Genomic DNA, 20,726 nt, shown 5'->3' with positions numbered 1-20,726 from the left:
CTTCTGTTTCCCTTTCTTCTCTCTTTAATAATAATGTCCATTTCTTTAGCTCCTTTTTCCCTTTAACTTTTCCTTTCTTCCCAGGCTTCTTTCCTCTTTTCCCCCTTTTCTTTCCTTTCCCCCTTTTAACATTTCCGGATATTTTTTCTTCATTTTCCTGGCAAAATCCACCAGGGGGCAGACTTCTCCCTGCCCCATCCCAGCCTGTGACACCACTGAGAAAGGAAGATATACAGTAAAGCAGAGGGAGAGATAGGTATTAAAAGTAGGATTCGGATATAAGGTTGTATTGAGGTAGAGTTTAATAGAATTAAAGGAATGTGAAAAAAGGAAGGAATTTTGTATTATTATTTGCAAGGTTTTGCTACTTGTTTGATGAAATTAATCTAGGACTGATTAAAGCTCAAAGTGAGAAGGAAAAATAAGTGAAAAAGAGATGTGATATTAGGTTTGGGATAATATCTATAACATGAAGAAAGAAATATAGTTATTTAAAAAGTTTTGATCAGATGAAAAAGAATGATAGACTTTGGAGTGTCTGTGTGATCATAAATAGCACTTTCTTCAGCCTTCATGCCTGCAAAAATCAAATGCAGTAATAAGAAACTATAAGATAGTTCTATTATGGGGATGTAAATGATTTATATGAACAGAAAAAAGAATATTCCCTCCCCTTCCTAAAAATAAGAGGTAAAAGGAGTGCACTGTGACTGCTATTACATGAAATTTAGCAAGACTACCTGTAGGCTTCATACGCTTATTTTTTATTCCTGTTCTTTATTTTTATCCACGGCAGACCGGCCATGTCCTTAGTATTTTTTTTTTCAAATTCAGCTTCCATTCTAGCATTTTAGCTCATTCCATTCTACCCCTTTCCCCTTCTTCTTGCCTCTTTTTCCACTTTCCCCAACATCCTTTCCTGTTTTCATTAATTATTTCCCTTTTCTCACTTTACTATATTAGTATTTTCATATGATCTGTTCTTTTTTTAAAATCTATATTATGAAAATAACAAGGAAAAAGTGATGAGAAGAATAATTGGGTTGGGAGAGATTCAAAAGCACACTGCAAAAACTACAGTGTTGATTTAACACCAGCCTGGAATCTATATCTGTCCACACCAGAGAAGTTTTAAACAACACCAGTTTGGTTTTGGTCTAACACCAGATGTGTTTATACAATGGAATCGGTTTGATTCCAAACTGGTGTTATTTAAATACTTCTCTGGTGTGGACAGAGTACACTTTGGTAAGGAAATAATCCTCAGTACCAAGTCCTTCGGAGAGGACCTTAAGCCGTCGGTCCTCTGGTTGCTTGCTTACAAGCATTCATGCTTTCAGGTACTTGCTCTGATGAATCTTGATCAGATATTCCAATTTCTAAAAGGATGTATCCTTCATATCAAACAAAATACGCGAAGTATTTTTTCCTCTAGAGATCTTCACATTGTATATATTTTCATTTAAAGGTCAAGTCCACCTCAGAAAAATGTTGATTTGAATGAAGAGAGAAAAATCAGACAAGCACAATGCTGAAAATTTCATCAAAATCGGATGTAAAATAAGAAAGTTATGACATTTCAAAGTTTCGCTTATTTTCAACAAAATAGTTATATGAACGAGCCAGTTACATCCAAATGAGAGAGTCGATGATTTCACTCACTCACTATTTCTTTTGTTTTTATTGTTTGAATTATACAATATTTCAATTTTTACGAATTTGACAATTAGGACATCCTTGCTTGAAGCACAAAATGTTAAAATAATGGAATTCCACGTATTTAGGGAGGAATGAAACTTTATTATACATGACAACGAGAAAATCAAAATATTTCATATTTCATATAATAAAATACATGTACAAAAGAAATAGTGAGTGAGTGATGTCATCAACTCTCTCATTTGGATGTAACTGGCTCGTTCATATAACTATTTTGGTGAAAATAAGCGAAACTTTAAAATGCCATTATTTTACATCCGATGTTGATGAAATTTTCAGTGTTGTGCTTGTTGAATTTTTCTCTTTTTATTCAAATCAAGTTTTTGTTGGGGTGGACTTGTCCTTTAATAGATTTTAATAGATCATCTTTTTTTTCTTTTTGCTGCATTTTCCCAGTCCCAGTTTCTTCCCCCATATCAGCTTGATATAGAAAAGAGACCTGAAGTCTACTCATGAATGTGTAGAGCTGCAATTGCTGACCCCGGACTTGTACAAAAAATTTATAGGGTAAATAAGTCTGGAGACAGCTTCAAACCGGTGGGTGTAAAGCCAACTCTGGAGCCAGCTTTAGAAGCCATTGTCTGTGTCATATAGAGGACTCAGAGATTTCCTCATATGGCACGAAACCCACACAACCCTCTTTAAAGATTTAAAGGAAAGTCAGCCAGAATCTCATAAAAATTCCATCACCTCTTCGTCTTGTGTGGCTCCTACCTGTACAAAAGGAGGCCAATCATAAAATTATAGTGATGAAACTATGAATGTTAGATCTACAAAGGCAAAGAAATAAGATCTCTGAGCATCAAAAATAAAGAGCTCATGTACAGTAGGCCTATGCACAGAGCTGGGGATAATTCAAAACCACATGTGCAGCTGGAATGTACATGTAGGTCATCTGGACTTCCCACGGGGGGGGGGGGGCACTTACATTGACGAGTGGATACCATGCACGACCAAAAAAACACGTAAAAAGGATGTCTTTTTCAAGATAGGGAACGTTACGTACGTAACGTGATAAGGGTGTCAAAAACACAAAAATAATGAAAAAAGGGTATCTATTTCACTAAGAAAGCTACGTGTTTAGGGTCAAATTAGCGGGAATGATAAAACAAAATTAAAATGTCAAAGAATGTCCTTTTTGCCCCAAACATTACGTGTTTAAAGTCCGATTTGCGTGACGTGTGGGGCCGTACCAAATGTAAAGGTAAAACCGACATATTGCAATAAAATATCGCTATACTTGTTTAGGGGTTCATTTCAGGGACTATTTGCCAAGAGTATCATTTTGTTTCCTATACTTGTTAAGGGTAGGGTTTCGCATGCTAATACTTGTTAATGGGTGCATTTTCATAATATGGAAAATACGTGTTTAGGGTGCTTTTCGAGACCCCATGGTCGTGCATGGTATTCACTCGTCAATGGAAGTGGCCCCCCCCCCAGCTTTCCACTCAGTATTCCGAATCCTGATCAATTCTACAGCCCTATATATTAATTGATTTTCTGCATTTTTTTTTTATCATCATCATTTTACACATGGCAGAAGTCCTGACCTTCATTTCAAAGGTGCCTTCACTACAACCATGTACTTTTATTGATGTGGGATGTGTTCATTACTTATTAAGGGAACAACTCTATTTTGAGATCAATTATGAGAAAACTCAATGTCAAATGCTTCCAAAGATCTCTTCATGCAAAATACTAGTACCTAATACTAGTACATGTAGCTGATAGTGCATTTAACACTAAAAGCTGTTTAACAGGCATAAAGAGAAATTTGCAAGCATGTATTATTTGATAGAGTTGGTTGATCAGTTGTATATTTGCTTGTTTTTAATTGAAGCTAGTGGCCAGAATGATACTAACTTGCAGCATACCTGTATGGGATATAACTGGTCCCAATTTGGCCAAACATAAAACCTAACCCCCAAAACTGGGCAATTCCATGAAATACATGTATGTACATCCTACCCCCTACATGTAAATGAATGTGGGACCTTTTATGAAATTTTCTGTCTCTGATTTCTTGTTCTTTGACAGTCTGTCATGTTCTGAACGGCCCCTGACTTGGTCATTCTATGAAGTGAAGTATTATAGACTTGAGAAAACTGGTGGTAATAGTACAGAAAGGTTTTTATGTAATTGCCCAACTAATAAACCCTAATCCCAATTCTTTACATTATTCTGAACCCAAAATGTACTTTGCCAAGATACAACATGCTGAGCTGGAGGTCAAAGGTTACAGACAATGTACATACATGTAAAATCTCTGGTTTTTTAATGAGGGGATCATTTATGAATGAAAAAATCATGCTATTTTCTTCAAAAGTTGAAATCGGATAACTTTGAGAGAAAAGGTTGATTTGATTTCCAAAGCTAGCAGGAAGCCAAAAAACACAACAGGATCTTTGGGGGGAAAAACACAACAGCTGGTTTTGACGGATTACATTATATTGGTTTATACATTCATTGAACAAATTAAAAGGCTCCACAAATATATGCCATTGTCAATTCAATTGTTGATAACGGACATGTGTGCAGATGTGACTACAGCAGGGTCTAATTTTTTTTTTAAATTGCATTGTCTACTCAAACAACAAACAATTGCTGAATATGTCCATATAAATGGAAAAGTTATATGCAGATCATTAAAAGGGAATACGGGTACATAATATTTTTTTTTTTTAATATAAACAAAAAATGTAAGGAATATATGATGTTTGATTAAAATCTATCTACAATCTGTATGTCTTTTTTTAAAGGTTTAAAGTGTGATTATCAAGAGAATTTTTGCTTGCCAGTAGCTGCTTTATTTCCTTTTCCTTGTGGTTCATGCGGAGTTAAATAGAATATCTCTTACACTGAAAATTGTAGGAAATAATAAATTGATTGTGCAGGTACAGGGTATTATTATTTCTGATTTTCCAAAAAATGTACAGTACATGTATCACTTCATTGTGAAAGTCACAATAAAACCTCCAAGTCAAGTACACCCTATAAAAAAATCAATAAAGCAAAAATTAAACAAGCCAAACACTGAAAACTTTTATAAAGAATGAACTGAAAAATTTCCTTAAAGATTGGACGTTAAAATTTATGAAAATTTAAACTTTCACACATTTTTGCATGATAACAGTTTGTATGCATCATTCTCAGTTTATGATGGATCTACATGTACATGTACATGTAATCACATCCCGCACTCATTACTACTTAATATGAGCAGTTATTGAATTTTTTTTTTCCTCTTTATAAAAGTTCGAGTTTTCCCAAAACATACATGTACATTGTAAACCTACATTTCAATTCAATGAAAAACGTTTCCTACAATATGTACATCGTTACAAAAGCAGATCTGAAAAAAAAAATAATAGTGAGCAATATCAACTCTCTCAATAATTTGCATCACTCGCTAATGCATAGGCCTACATGTACGTATGCACAGTGTATTGCAAAAATAGGAAAAAAAACTTAGTCTTGCATTTTACATGTACTGTACATTGAATTTAAAGACATCTTCAGCATCATGCTTGTTGATTTCTCTCTTCAATATTCAAATCCACATTCACTGCAGTGGACTTGACCTTCAGTATAAAATTATAAAGCCATAAATATGTTGATGGATTCTTGCCAATCAATATGATGATGATGGATTCTTGCCAATCAATGTTTCTTTCATGCTCCAAGAAAAAATGAAAATAATACATGCAACAAAACACAAAGTAGGGTGCAATAGTTTCACAAGATGCATGGAGCAAGGGATGTTCAACACTAAACTCTGCCCTAGCTGAACTCAACATACACTGCACCGTAATATTTTCTCAGAAATGTGGATTGCAGAGAGTACCAGGTATTTGGGAAATTCTATGCATTTTTTTTTTATAGTTTTTCTCTTTCTCAAATTTGGGTAAGTCCAGTAATTATGCAAAATGTAGTGGGAAAGTGGCATTCAGATAGTAATAAACACCTTCTGTGAACTATCCCTTTCCCTTCCTCACCTCAAAGTCAAAGTAAAACGGAAAGAGAGCACTAAATTTTTCAGTTGCTTGGAGAAATCCTTGTGGGAGACCTCATACATGTAAGACAGGGGGGGCTATCAAAAAGACAAATAAAGAAGACAAAAAAGTGTCAACTCCAAACATCACCCACATTGACCTGAATGACGGGACATTATGGAGGGAGCCATTATGGAAATGAACAGTCCAACCCAACAAAGTGGAAAAAATAAATATTAAATGTTGATGACAATGATGATGACAATGATGGTGATGATAATGATGATGATGATGATGATGATGTAGTTCAACTAAAATGAAAATTGTTAGATCATAATTTACATAAACAAAGGAATCATTTGTTTAATAGTGACGATTGATACAGTTCTAGGTGAAAATTTGAATTATTTAACCCTTTGAACCCTGAATTATTTGGGACGGTCATGACCCTAACCCTGAATCATTTGCAGATATCAAATTCATTGGCAAAGTGATTGATCTCCTATTGTTCTCATGATGCAAGCCCAGCTATAAAGCCAGCGGAACCTTACTCCGCTGGTTGGTACCCATCCTGGCCCAGCTGATATTGTCTAGCTTCCTGCACACGTTTATGATAATCTCACATTTTGTCTCAAAATCACTGCTTTAACTGACAGAAGTAAAATTCATCAATAGCTTACGCATAGTCCGCATACAACTCGCCTTGTATTATCACATTCACGAGCCCCCCTGATAGGGTTTAATATGAAACATCTTTAAATTTGCTTTTGCAGTGGAAGCCGGCACAAGCAGGTGCCAGAATTGACTTTTCTTGTGATGGCTCAAACTGCGCACTGAAACTACGTGTATGCTAACAAAAGTGGGAAATTCTAGACAATCAACAAAATAATCAGCTTTATATTTCGAACACTGACAGTGCACTGCTGATCGTGTTTGTGTTCTGTGTTTTGCAACATTTTGGATTTTCAATCGTGATTCATGTTGCTGTTTAAATTTGAAAAAAGTCTTGAACACACCTCAAGTCTCACCAAGACTGACCCAAAATAAGAATCAGGTTTAGGCAGTGTGTAGACACCGTGCAGTGCATAGTTCCGATTTGAATACAAATCAATACACCCTTCTTACATATTTACCCAGTACTCAGTATCCCTGATAACAAACAAGACAAATATGATTAGCTTTCGCAAACAACCGTTATGAAAAATAAATATTAAAATCCTCATACACGTACATGTACACTGTACATGTCATTTCACCCAGGAAGGCTTTTATTGAGGATCCTGATTAATGTTTAACCAAGAGTTAGTCATATTAGCAGCTGCTGTTTAATATTCCAAGAATGTAATCACAAACATATATCACACAATATACATGATGTAGGCCAACGTGAAGGAAAAGCAGGATGTTTCCATTGAATAATTCAAGACGGCCAAGAGACCCAGATCAAAGAAAATAAAAATCTAAATTTGTATAATTGGTATGAATTGGAGTAGAATTAGATAAATGTTTAAAAACCTCCCAATATCATGGTTTCCCTTCATTCCCCTATGAAAATAATAATATTTAACTTGTATAATACAACCATAAGATCAAACAAATGCTAAACTTTTTTATTTAAGTCAATCTTAAAATTTATTTTCTTGGGATGGTTTGTAAAAAAAGATGCTATGTTAAGAATGTAGTCTCCATGGTAGCAACCTTCAAAGAAATATTGGCTTGCATCCAGCATCAGGATGTCTCTCTCTTACATGTACGGTACACAACAATGGCCCTTCAATTAAACAACTCTAGTAGTCATAGCAATTGATATTATTTAATAGTATCTCGAGAGCAATGGAACTTTGGACAATTAACTGGGGAGGGGGGTGCCCCTACAGAATTTAAGCGTGCTGCTTGCTAGTAACTAGCATGCGACTAGCAGGGCGCTCGCTTAATAAGCGAGTGCATGCTAGCAAACAGGCCCTGCTAGTTAAAAGATCGCTTAACTATTACTCTGCACGCATATTACACGCTTATTAAGCTAGCCGCATGCTAGTTACTAGCATGCCGCAAGCTAGACGCACGCTTGCCGCAAGCTTGAAAATTTCTGTGGGGGTGGGGACTCACAAATAATAAGCACTTTTAGAATCATATGTCCAGACGACTGGTACAAGATGAAGTCACTTCAAGGCCTGCCATATGCGTCAGGTCCTCACCCTTGCCAACTATCAGAATTGAGATCCTCGCCACCTACATTCTGCCATTCTCCTGGATCTTTTCCTTAATATAAAACAGTTTTCAGTGACTTTTCACAAAATAAATGTGATTTGTATGATGCACTATATTTATCATATTTGAAATTGCTTTCTGAACTCCAAAACATATCTCTTTCACTCCTAACTCACATAAAAAGGAATCGAAGCAAGTGAAAGAGCAAGTGTGCACAAGTTGCACCTTTGCATCATCCGACCGGGTTGTGACGCGATGGTACCCCAGATTTTCAGGGTTAGGCAGCGTGCCAAGACCCACTAGTTATGATCACGCTGTTTCATGTCGACGTACAGTACGTACAAGTACAAGTCAGGTGAAATCTAAAATATTTTTATCTGTAGTGAACATATAGACAGACGACTACATGTACATGTATGTTGACACACATGATCATGCGACTAATATGCCATTCTTGTTCACTCATTCTAAAACTCCCTATCGGTGGTAATGAACTGTATTTTCTCTTTTTCCTTTTCCTTTAATTTTTCAAAATAACTTTTCATTCATGTATAATTCCCCTTTAATCACGATTGTAAGACTTGTGACCAACACAGTTGAATAGTCTACATGTACATGTATGGTTACAAAACCTTTAAAGGTTAAGGCCACCCCGGAAAAATGTGAATCTGAATAAAGAGAAATATCAAACTAGCATTTTGCTGAAAATTTCATCAAAATCGGATGTAAAAGAAGAAAGTTACTATATGGCATTTTAAAGTTTCGCTTATTTTTCACAAAACAGTGATATGCATAACTCAGAGACATGCGAATGTGTCAGACGATGATGTCCATCACTCACTATTTCTCTTGTTTTTTATTATTTGAATTATAAAATATTTCATTTTTTACAGATTTGACAATAAGGACCAACTTGACTGAACTATATAGCATTAAACAATGCTAATTGCATATGTTCAGAGAGGAATTACATGTAATCGTTGTTACACATTTACTTGACAATTAGGAGAAAATTTGAAAATGTCATATAATAAAATACAAAGAAATAGTGAGTGGATGATGTCATCAGTATCCTCATTTGCATAACGACCAGGATATGCATAGGCCTACTGTTTTGTGAAATTAAGCAAAACTTTAAAATGTCATAACTTTCTTATTTTACATCCGATTTGGATGAAATTTTCAGTGTTATGCTGGTTGGATTTTTCTCTTTTTATTAAAATCAACTTTTGGTTGGATTTGTCCTTTAAACTTTGTATCTGATTCCGTTCATGCACATAGTGTACATGAGACTGTATATTTCCCTTCAGCTATTTCCTAGAAATGGTTAACAAAATCTAAACGACTTGATACAGAGTGGAGTAAATGTACCTTTATTCATATTTTACTACTGTTCAGTTGTACGGAGTATATTGTAATTGATGAGGGGGTCTCCCCCTATTTAACCAATATGGGTAATGTGCTGTGCATAGCCTATTGGTGGTTACTATTCGAAGAGGAAATTCATCCTGACAAACATGTTAAAATAGCAGAAAAAAAAGAAAAATATGGTAAAGGGTTGAGGAAAATCCACTCGAAAATAAAAATCTATTACGATTCAAATTATTTGATTTGTGACGTCATATGCGAGCAACTTTCCTACAAGTATGATGGGGGACCTAAAGCTACAATGAAGGCACCTTGTTTTAATACAAATGATAAAACTATGCCAATTTTCATATTTGAACAAATTATCTTTCACTAATTCGTGGCAAACATTCTAAAGATCATTAACCAAGAAGAAAATATCACAAAACTCGATAATACGAAAATCCTGCCGTGTTTTCCGAACACCTCTTGATTTCGGCGCCCGAAGTAGAAGGTCCTAAAGCTACGCGCTCGATTTATCATGCAAAAAACATCTTGTGCCTCAATTTCTAAAATATTTTCATATATTAGGATAATATGAAATTAAAATGAATATAACTCCTAAATTCGAAACAGTTGTGGGTTTTCTCTGCATTTAGAGATTTACTGCAGCCTCTGTACAAAAAATTGAACAGGAATCGTTCGGCACTCTCCAGTCACAATTCCACATACAGAGTGCGCATTTGACATTGAAAACGTGTTGAGTGGTGTGTAGTTTTAGGACCCGCGTACCAGTAGCTTTAGGACCCCCTAGCATAAATGTAATTTTCTCGGATAAATGACATTTTTTGGGGGTACCTTCAGTATATCAAAAGACAAATCATTTCAAATGGATCCGCTCTTCAAAAAGGAAAAAATATTACGAACAAATAAAAAATTTTATGCATTTACACATTACCTAACATATGGGACAGCTGCTTGTTTACATGTTGGGGAGACCGGGGTTAGTTGGAACATGGGGTAAGTTGAAACGTTGTAATTTTCTTTAAAGCCTGTTTCATAAATTTATACAATACTGCCCACAATTTATTGCTATTAATAATACAACAGTGTTGAATTATTATTGCAATAAATTGAGGGCAGTATTGCATAAATTTATTTTACAGCCGTTAAAGAAAAGGACAATGTTTCAACTTACCCCATGTTCCAACTAACCCCGGTCTCCCCTACATGTATGTCACAAATCAAAACTCAAAATTTGAATAATTTTCTAAATCTTCAATGGACTTTACTCAAACCTTCACCATCATATCTTATTTTTACTGCTGTTTATACAACAAACTTTTTGTCGGTTGAACTACTCCTAAATTCCTTGTGAAGTTGAAATCAATCAGTTTCCCACCTGATTACATTCATCTACAAATAATCTATCATATTAAATATTTCCTGGAAGGTATTCCCCCTCTTTAAAGGGGTGGTCCAGGCTGAAAATATTTATATCTTAATACACAGAGTAGAATTCACTGAGCAAAACGCTGAAAATTTCATCAAAATCGGATAACAAATAATCAAGTTATTAAAGTGTAAATTTAGCAATATTTTGTGAAAACAGTCTCATGAATATTCATTAGGTGACCTGATGATGTCACATCTCCACTTTCCGTTTTCTTATGCTATTACATAGAATCATATTTTTTTCACTATTTCATACTTGTGCGAATAATATGTCTCCCTTATAATGAAACAAGTTGCAGCAATAAATATCTAATGCACTAAATCAGTTGTCAATCCAATTATTCTAATTCTTGGAGGAAAAAATTTGAATAAACCTAATTTCATATAATAAAATATAAAAGAACAAGTGGAGACGTGACATCATCAGCCCACCTAATGAATATTCATGACAACTGTTTTTACAAAATATTACTTAAAGACCCTGACCGGTGTAAAAACAATCATATATTAAAAGAAAGGCAATGATTCATACAATACAAATATACCAAAAATATTCTATACATCTCCTTCCATTTTTTAGAAATATTAGATAAAAATCAAAGAAACTGCTCCTCCAAAGTACGCTTCGATTGAGCACCCCACGTCGCCTGGAAAGGATGACGTCATGTTGTGTCTGGAGGGTTGCGATTCCATAGGTTTGTGTACAAAAGCATTGGGTATTTTCTTCCATTTCTATATTATGAATCCAATTTTTTTTTCGTTTTCAGATGAAAATGGCACTCACAATTATTCACTGTTGAAATTGATGGAAACCTACAACTATTCACTGCCTTTTTTGTGACTTCTTTGTTTGGCTCTTATTGGGCCTAAATTGCTATGTCAGGAAAAGTTGTGATACATAATCTGAATGCAGATAGATTTGAAATCTACGCCAAATAAGCAGGAAATAAAATATGGCAAAAACTAGTTCAAAACTGTAGATTTCATAATTTAAGCATGTAGGAAAAAAATATATGTTATATCACTCTGTGATGGAAGTGAAGAAAATGAAATGCGTAATCTGGAAAGCAAAAAAATAACCCAGTTTTTCTGTGTACAAACCTATGGAATCGCGACGCTTCTTACACAACGTGACGTCACGGTCTCGAGGCATTTGAAAAGAACAATAAAGCCTTTTTTCTAAGCCGGGTTCAAAGCCTGATAATTGGAGTGTTCTTAAGCAAAATACTCAGCTGGGAAGGGTGAAAATGAATAAAGCTCACAACGCTGTATTTAGTAGCTTATAAGCTTTCGATTGGTCTATAATTTGTCAATTTCATTTTTGGGTCCGGTCTGGGTCTTTAACTTTAAAATTCAATAACTTTGCTATTTGTTGTCAGATTTTGTGGAAATTTTTGGCATTTTGCTCAGTGAATTCTACTCTATTTATTATTAAGCTATAAATACTTTTAGCCTGGACCACCCCTTTAAAGAATGCATACAGCATGTACATGTAACCACTTTACCATATACATGTAGGCCTACATGTAGGTGTAGTAACTAACTGAAATAATCAACCCATCATTTGGGTTTTATCCTGTACACATTGAAAGAAGGTTTCAGTGTGTTTGTTTTGTTGTTATGTACACACTTATTAGATACTGAAACCAAACACAGTGAACAATGAGGAGGGGTATCAACCCACTGCAGATGGGTTAAGATTTTCAAGACAGGTCAGTAGAAAGAGGAAGAGAGAGATGTAGAAAAAAAAAGATATGGTAGAAAGAGAGAGATAGACGGAGAGGAAAGAAAGTCACATTCATTATAAGGGGAGGTGACAGTTTGCCTCTGAACAGTACCAAATCTGTTTTTGTAATGCACAGGATCATTCATACTTTTCGAACAAAGACTCCGACTCTGAGCCTTAGAAATTTATGCAAATTACATGTGTACTGGTCACATGTGACTATTATTAAAGTACAAAATCACCTGTAAGCTTACCATATTAATCATGCAACCGACATAGTACATACCCAAAGTCTGAAAATAGTTTACCCTTTAAAAAGGCCAACTCCACCCCAGAAAAATGTTGATTTGAATAAATAGAGAAAATTCAATTCGGCCTAACACTGAAAATTTCATCAAAATCGGATGTAAAATAAAAAAGGTATGACATTTTGAAGTTTCGCTATTTTTCACAAAACAGTGATCAATATGAACATTTCAGTGCCATACAAATGAGATAGTCGATGATGTCCCTCACTCACTATTTCTTTTGTATTTTATTGTTTGAATTATACAATATTTCATTTTTTACAGATTTGAAAATAAGAAGCAACTTGACTGAATAAACAATGCTAATTGCACATGCTCAGGGAGGATATCATTGTTTCACTTGAAAATGAGGAAAAAAAATTAGAACATTTCCCATTTCATACAATAAAATACAAAAGAAATCGTGAGTAGATGACGTATTCAGTTTCCTCATTTGCATACCGATCAGGATGCGTATATAACAGTTTTTTTAAATTAAGCAAAATTTTAAAATGTCATAACTTTCTTATTTTACATCCGATTTTGATGAAAATTTCAGTGTTATGCTTGGATTTTTCTCTTTTTCTTCAAATAAATTTTTGTTGGGGTGGACCTGTCCTTTAAATTTAAAACAAAAAACAGTATTATTTTTTAATTCAATCCCTTCACACTCAAAATTTGATGTTAGATCTTACCATGAGTTTTTGTTAATGGTAAAGCCTCTTTCTGATGTAGTCATTTCCTAATAATGTAATCACTTTATTTCTTGTTGAACAAAACAACAAAGAATCCCAGTATTAAAGGAATAAGGTTACAATGCAGCCCTGAAAAAGAACCTCTCAAAATCCCTCTTAAATTGGGCCTTAATCTGTACATCCAATTCTAATAGAAAATGTCTTGTCATTATGAACACTTATGTGTATTGTACCATTTGTCTTCACAATGATCCATCATGAGAAAGACCCATCCCAAAGAAAATGGAACAAAGGGCTTTGAGTATAAAAGCCATACAATCAAAATACATTGTACATCATGATCCCTATAGCATTGTCGGTTTCCCAGTATAGTGCAGAAGTCAATTCTTCCTTTATGAACTTAATAATGAACTTCTTATCTGAGAAAAATGATCCTATATATCAAGTTCTTGATACATTCTCACAATAACTTGGGGAACTCAGCAAGCGGTATACATATTGGTCCAATTTTTGTGGGTGTCCTTTTTGGATTTTCTTTTTTGTGAACAAAAAAACAATTAACTGTATGCAAGAAGGCATAAATCTAAAAGAATAAAAGTTCTGCAATTATGTAATGTATTTCTTTGATATTTTGAAGAAGTCGCCATGGATCTTCATCCTTGTTTGGGGACAGTGATTTTCTGTTTTCCAGTAAAAGTATTAAAAGTCAAATGGAAAATCCATTCTGTTTTGTTTCGTTTCACTTTTCATCTAAAAATTCTTTGAATTTTCCTTTGCAATACAGAATTCATATTTTTGCTGCATACATTTTCTATTTTCCATTTTACATTGATCCCGTTTAAAATGGTATTACAGGTTTTCAGAAATAAAAAAAGCCATTAAAAAAATCAGGATTAAATTCAAATTCAGATTCAATTCCGTTTTATCAAAATATACTCATCAAAAAGTCTGAAGACTAATATGAGTTCACAATCGAGGTTCATACATGTAAGCATAAAATATAACAGATAAAATAAATATAAAACATGTTCTAAAAATGAATTAACTATTAATTAAAAGGGCAGGTGTGTATAATGAAACAGATTGACTGTCTCTTCTATTTGTTGTGGTTCAGAGAAATGAAACCATCAAGTGAGTCACGCTTGACTGTGCTGCTCCTGCATCTGTACATTGTCATGTTACCCTTTGTCATTATTGTCTGGAATGAACAATGATTTACACTTCATGGATTATAGCTCCCTAAAGTCCGTTCTGGTGGCAGGTTTCTTTCATCCTGATCATTTGTATTAAAAATAATCGTGTCTGAAATCAGAAGCCTTTCAATTGCGCATGAAATTTGAGTTTTAAAATCATTTTTACAAAGAGGCAGAGCATTTTAAATGTATAAGAGGCAACTAGCAGGCAATAAAAATTTTCCAAATTTTGGGTCCTTGATCCTTTCAACTACCCCTTCATGTACTGAGAAGATACAATTGGGTTGCTGGGGGGGGTCTTTTATTTAAACATTAAATCTAATCAGTTTTGTAGAGCTTGAGTGTGAACAGGGTTCTTCATTGAAACCATAAAAAATATGTGCATGTTCCACTGGCTGTCATTGAACCTGGTTGCCCATACAGACAGAAGTCATTGATATGTGATAACAAGCTCAAGGAGTCACACGCATATCACTCTTATCTCTGGCTTTCGTGTCTGATTACCAACAAGAACCACATTTTCTCATCAATATCAATGTGTATGTATATCAAAAAGAAAGTTGTATTAAAAATTAGACTTTAAAGATGAACCAAGTAAGAATAAAACAAACTACAGTACTGAAATACGTCATATTTTCCAAGGTCAATCCCAACACCAGCCTCCTTTCAAGTATGGAGTTGTGGCTGATGTTGGTGTTGTCAACACTACATTTTAAAACCATAACCCAATGGTAAAGTGGAACTGAAGCTTGTTACTCCTGACGCACAGTTTTGTGGGAGGGGGGAGGGAGGATGCAAGTCTGTCACACATACATGTAAATGATAAAAGCAACTTTTGACATGGAACACCTTTCCCTCTTCCAGATTTGCATAGAATACATGTACACGCATTGGGTGACTTTGCGGCAAATGCTGCCATGGATTCATTGGTATTGCATGAATATGAAAAATGAAAATGATCAACCAGCAATGTTTGATTGGCTGACTAAGAATAATTAAAGACCACTGAATTCTTTTGACAAAAGTACAAAATTTTAGTGAAATACGCTGCTAAGTGCCTACAAAAAAATATAGACCTGGACGCTCGACTGCTAATTCAGCATTCTTCCAGTATTTACGGAAAGCTAAGGTAAGGTAAAACATTTGAATTCTAATAGCCAGAGGGCAGTGGAAGTGCGCTTGTTTTTGCCATCATTACCGGGTTGATTGGAACACACCAATACTTTCTCCATGACCATAAGTGACAATAAGAAAGTCATGAATTTCAAAAAAATGTCAAGAGTTTTCTAGTAATCACTATACCAATCAACTTGGCTGCATTGGTGAAGTCATAGTAAGGCCAAGGTCTACTCTTCCATAAGACTCCAATATGTATAATCACTTCTTTTTTTTCATATTTTTCTTTCATGACAACACAGAACTATACCTTGGTTATAATTATGAATACTGCCCTAGGTGAATAGGTAATTTGGAGAATTTTTGATAATTCAACTACCGGTACATATAGCCTGTGGGAAAGTTGTCTTTCCACTTGTCATCATAGCCAGTTGCCAATTTGGAATTTACTTTGGGATCTCAATTTTGAAACAGCCATAACCTTTTTTTTTTCCTTGTCCGATTTCTTTACAACTTTCTTCATTCTGTACTATTTCCTCTCTCACATAACAATTTATGACCAAGGTTGGATTTTCCTTTAATTTCAAACCTTCAACCAAGTAAATAGAATGTAATACAGTTTGCTCAGAAAGCTTTCCAATCTGGGTGCCCATGGTTTGAGAGGAACACAAATACAAGGACACTAAGAACTAGAAGATTATGTATCGAACCTACATGTAGAAGTAGAACTGATCGCTACAGGAACAGCCCAGTCCCCTTCTAAAGTCTTCTAAACTCCCATGGACTGTGAAGAATTATTTTTTTATACCTTTGTTATTTCATTTGTTGCTTCTCTTGAACTGTAACCGAGTATTTTTGTAATTGTTAATTCCTGCAGAAATCATTGAACTTTCTTTTCCGAAAGGTCACTTGCTCATAACCTCAAGTGATGTTTGTGTAGGCTCCACTCTACTTCACTACCGCTACACCTACATGTACCCAAAAGTCAAGGTGTTAAACTCACCCTCTGATACTCCGAGTGACAAAGGTGGGATTTTATGGGGGGGGAATATAAAACTCCTGCACCAACACGATTTTAAAAAGAATAAAAAACTTATCTATCTACTTTTCATTCTAATGTCACTCCATATCCATCCTCCGGTTAGTGTCAAATATTGGTGATTTAGAGCCAGTATCAGGTTCCTCACAAGTGGTCGCATTTCATAAGTTGGGTATGCAAAAAGGGTGGCGTATGAACAATTTTCCACACAGTGCCATGGATAAATTGTTGCTACATCACAGCATCTTGACCAAATTTATTGAGTAATATCTCATTTTGAAGCTAGAACTATAGGCTAAATATATTACTATGAATTAAATCAATACAATATCAGGAACAAAAACTATAGCACATTAAGTTTGAAGTAACAGGGGTGGCGGAGCCGGTGGATGCGGAGCCGGTGGATGTGGTAAATGATAAAATATTAATTAAACCTAATTAACAACTTACTATATATGTAATATGACTGTTATCCTCATATTTCTGGGTGTTTTACAGCAGGGAACAACTAAATGTCATAAAAATTTGACAATTTTGAAAATATGCAGCAATGGAATACATGTGTATGTCAGCTCTGATCTGCAACCTAATCAATTAGTAAACCGGAGAGATTTGGTTAATTATCTAATTTGTAATCTTAGTTTTTAGTACAAATGTTGTGTATCATTGCAACAAACATTTCTACCTATGATATTGTCATTTTGCCAAGCATATAAATACAGTGACAGGTATTTTTTGGGCAAAAATGTGAAAGTAAATACTGTTAATTAATTAGTATAATTAATATGCATACAATAATAGATAATTATTTAATTTTTGGTACAGATTTAATTATTGATATTTAAAGATTATAACTGCAAAATACTAGGGTGATCCAACGTTGCATTAACTTTTGACACCATTTTATGTGCAGCAGGTCCAATTTGAGAAAAACACATTTCAAAATTCACATTTACATTGACGTCTATGTAATAATTAGCTGTTAATTAGTCATTTTAAGGAAAAATAAAGGTGTTCTAGACTTAAAACTTTTTCATTATTCAGAGATTGTTAATAGCTATCACATATCAAAAAATAAAATTTTTGACAATTTTTACCATGTTCGCGAAATTGGACCACCTTATGACATGCGACCAATTACTAATTCACTGCCGATTCCAAAACATCGTAAACACAAATTTCGCATGCGTGGAAATCGCAGCTCAATTTATGAATATTCATGATATGAATATAGATCGGGATCATTTCACAGATCTCTATTTATAAAAAAATCTTTGGTGGGAACATAATGAATTTCAAGCATTTCATGTGCTGATGGCCTCAAAATGCAACCTTGCCCTTTCTCATCCAAATCCCCAATTCACGTGTCAAGTTAATGGGTGTGCAGACATGGGGCACCAATTACTTTTATCAATCTGAAAATGATTGGCCCGAGGTTTTTACCACGTGTCTTTCAAATTTTTATGAGATTTTATCACACATACTCAAAAGAATAGGCCTAGAATCTATATATTATAAGGAACATTATCAACTGATTTTCTTTTTGGGTTTTGAAATTAAAAAAAGGTTATGATTAATCTTTAGTTAAATTGTTAGGTGCACACACATGGAGCCCCCCCCCCCCCCCTTCATACTATTAGTACTCAGCAAGTTGCAATAGCAGGGCTGCCAATTCCCACTCATCAGACAGTTTCTTGAAATGAGGGTGAGAACAATTCATTTTGGTCCTTTCTCACTCTAAAAAAATCTAAAATTTGGTTTCATTTGCAAGTATTTCCATTGATCTCACTCATTTTACCCCGAAATTATGGGAGTCTCACTCTCAACTAAAATAACTGAAGTGTTAGACATAGTTATCCAATCTTGGTAGCCCTCACTTTAACGTTAACGTTAGACTTTGTTTGTATGGTTAGTTCCCCCATGTCTGCACGATCTCCCGAGTCTGCGCGTGTATTTGCGCGATTCTAGTAAAACGATACGCAAAGAGCACGAACTTTACATACGCAATCCATAGACAGGTATTCATAAACAGTCTGTCTCAAAATGGTGGAAAAATAATGATTGAGGGCATTTCATGTGACGGCCTCAAAATGCAGCCATTGTCATCAAAATCCCTGAATCGTGTGCAAAGTGAATGAGTGCGCAGACATGAGGTATGGACTTATGGTCAAGTTCCCCCATGTCTGCGCAGTCTCCCAAGTCTGCGCACCCACGTATCTGCGCGATTCTTGTAAAAGTAGATATGCAACGAGCACAAACTTTACACATGCAATACTTAGACAGGTATTCATAAAAAAATCTGATTCAAAATGGTGGAAAAATAATGAATTCGGGGCATTTAATGTGACGGCCTCAAATTAAAATACAGCCTTTGTCATCAAAATCCCAGAATCGTGTGCAAAGTGAATGAGTGCGCAGACAAGGGGTTCCATTTTTTTTCAATCTGAAAATGACTGCCCGAGGTTATTTCAAGAAAATGCTCTATTTTCTTTCATTATTTAATGTCTTTTTGGTACACTTACTCTTAATCATAAGGAACATTATTAACCAAAAGATTTTATGAAATAAGTAGAAATTCATGTTAATGTTAACTCAAATTGTTAGGTGCGCAGACTTGGGGCCCACCACCATACATGTACATGTATACCCAGTTGTTGTGTGTCTGGACAGGTTGTGTGTACGGACGATCAATTTTAGAAAGTCATTTGGAAAAATTTACAAGTGAAGTTTCATCAATTTTTAGTACAAAATGTTAGGAAATATTACAGTAGAGAACAAAAGAGAAGATGATTACAGCTATTAAATTCATATTTTTAGTGTAATCCAAAGACAAAAAAGAAGGCTTCAAAATTAAAAAGCGTCCGGGCCGGACACCCGACCCCCCATCCTACCATTTTTTTTTTCAATCTGAAAATGACAGTCCGAGCCGAGGTTTTCTTTCATTTTTTAATGAGAAATTTGGTACACTTATGGTAATCTTAGGAACACTAGGCCTATTAGACACATTTTGTGAAATAAGAAGAAAATGTTAAATCTTAACTCAAATTGTTAGGTGCGCAGACTTGGGACCCACCATCATAGTTCATACTCATTGGGGAGAGATATTGAGGTTCTTTACGGTTACGGGTTGATGCACACGAAAAAAACGATGTGGACACGGTAGAAGAGTCGTTATAGAGACAATGAATACACAGCACACAGAGAACAATAAAGTCGAATACATACGTCGTGAGGATCTTTGCCTTCAAATCTTGACCGCCCGTTTATTAAACATTTTTCTTGGATTCCAGATCCTGGCATTCTCCAATGTATCGTGCAGTTTGAACCGTTCCAACACCCGTCATGCACATGCTACAGTTGAATAGTAGAATGAATGGGAGAAAATTGTATGCGTACCAAATATATTTGCCCCGCCTTCCTTGATCTTCCGCGACGACCTCGACCAAGTTTATCTTGCGTGATGATCGAAGATGCAATAAATGGTGGAACGATGTTCATTTTACTAACAGTAGAGGGCTTATTTCTCCATATCGCTCATGTCAAATTGCTCGTGTCAAATCGCTCATGTCAATACGTTTCTGTTTGGGTTTTTGTTTTTCATCATACTACGCATCATTTAAAGTAAGCACAAGTTTTTGTGTTTGTATTATGGTTTTGTCCAAAAAATATCTATCACAATGGACAACATTTCTAAAATATTGCTGTATACATGTACGGTAGGCCCTACTTCACTTTAATTTGTATTATTTATTTGTTACCCTTAATTGCATGTATGAAAAATGTGATATCATCTGAATCAAAAGGCTAAATAAAAAGCATTAAAAACAAAAACCAAAATTGAGAATGCTATTAAATACCATAAAATCAAGGAGAATTTATCTATTTGATAAATTTCATTTTCCATTCATTCGATAATTGTATCTGTTATTATGAATTAGAAATATCTTCA

The 20,726-nt window shown here is 34.8% G+C and overlaps 1 protein-coding gene across 4 annotated transcripts in view; it reads right to left on the bottom strand.

Moving 5' to 3' along the window:
- LOC121424852 (bifunctional UDP-N-acetylglucosamine 2-epimerase/N-acetylmannosamine kinase-like) overlaps positions 1-20,290 on the bottom strand; it is a 44,574-nt gene extending 24,284 nt beyond the window's left edge. For 2 of the 4 annotated variants that reach the window (XM_041620674.1, XM_041620676.1), the window contains exon 1: positions 20,174-20,290. In XM_041620674.1, coding sequence (XP_041476608.1) covers positions 20,174-20,275 — 102 coding nt within the window. In that variant the 5' untranslated portion in view covers positions 20,276-20,290. Of the gene's footprint in view, positions 1-5,714; positions 5,783-20,002 lie in introns of those variants that run through there. The other 2 variants (XM_041620675.1, XM_041620677.1) reach the window with 2 other exon arrangements.
- Between the last annotated feature and the right edge of the window lie 436 nt (positions 20,291-20,726).

The sequence above is a fragment of the Lytechinus variegatus genome, chromosome 12 (genome assembly GCF_018143015.1).
Source record: "Lytechinus variegatus isolate NC3 chromosome 12, Lvar_3.0, whole genome shotgun sequence".
NCBI classification, from domain to species: Eukaryota; Metazoa; Echinodermata; class Echinoidea; order Temnopleuroida; family Toxopneustidae; genus Lytechinus; species Lytechinus variegatus.
The sequence above is the reverse complement of the archived record's forward strand: the minus strand, read 5'-3'. Positions and strand labels throughout refer to the sequence as shown.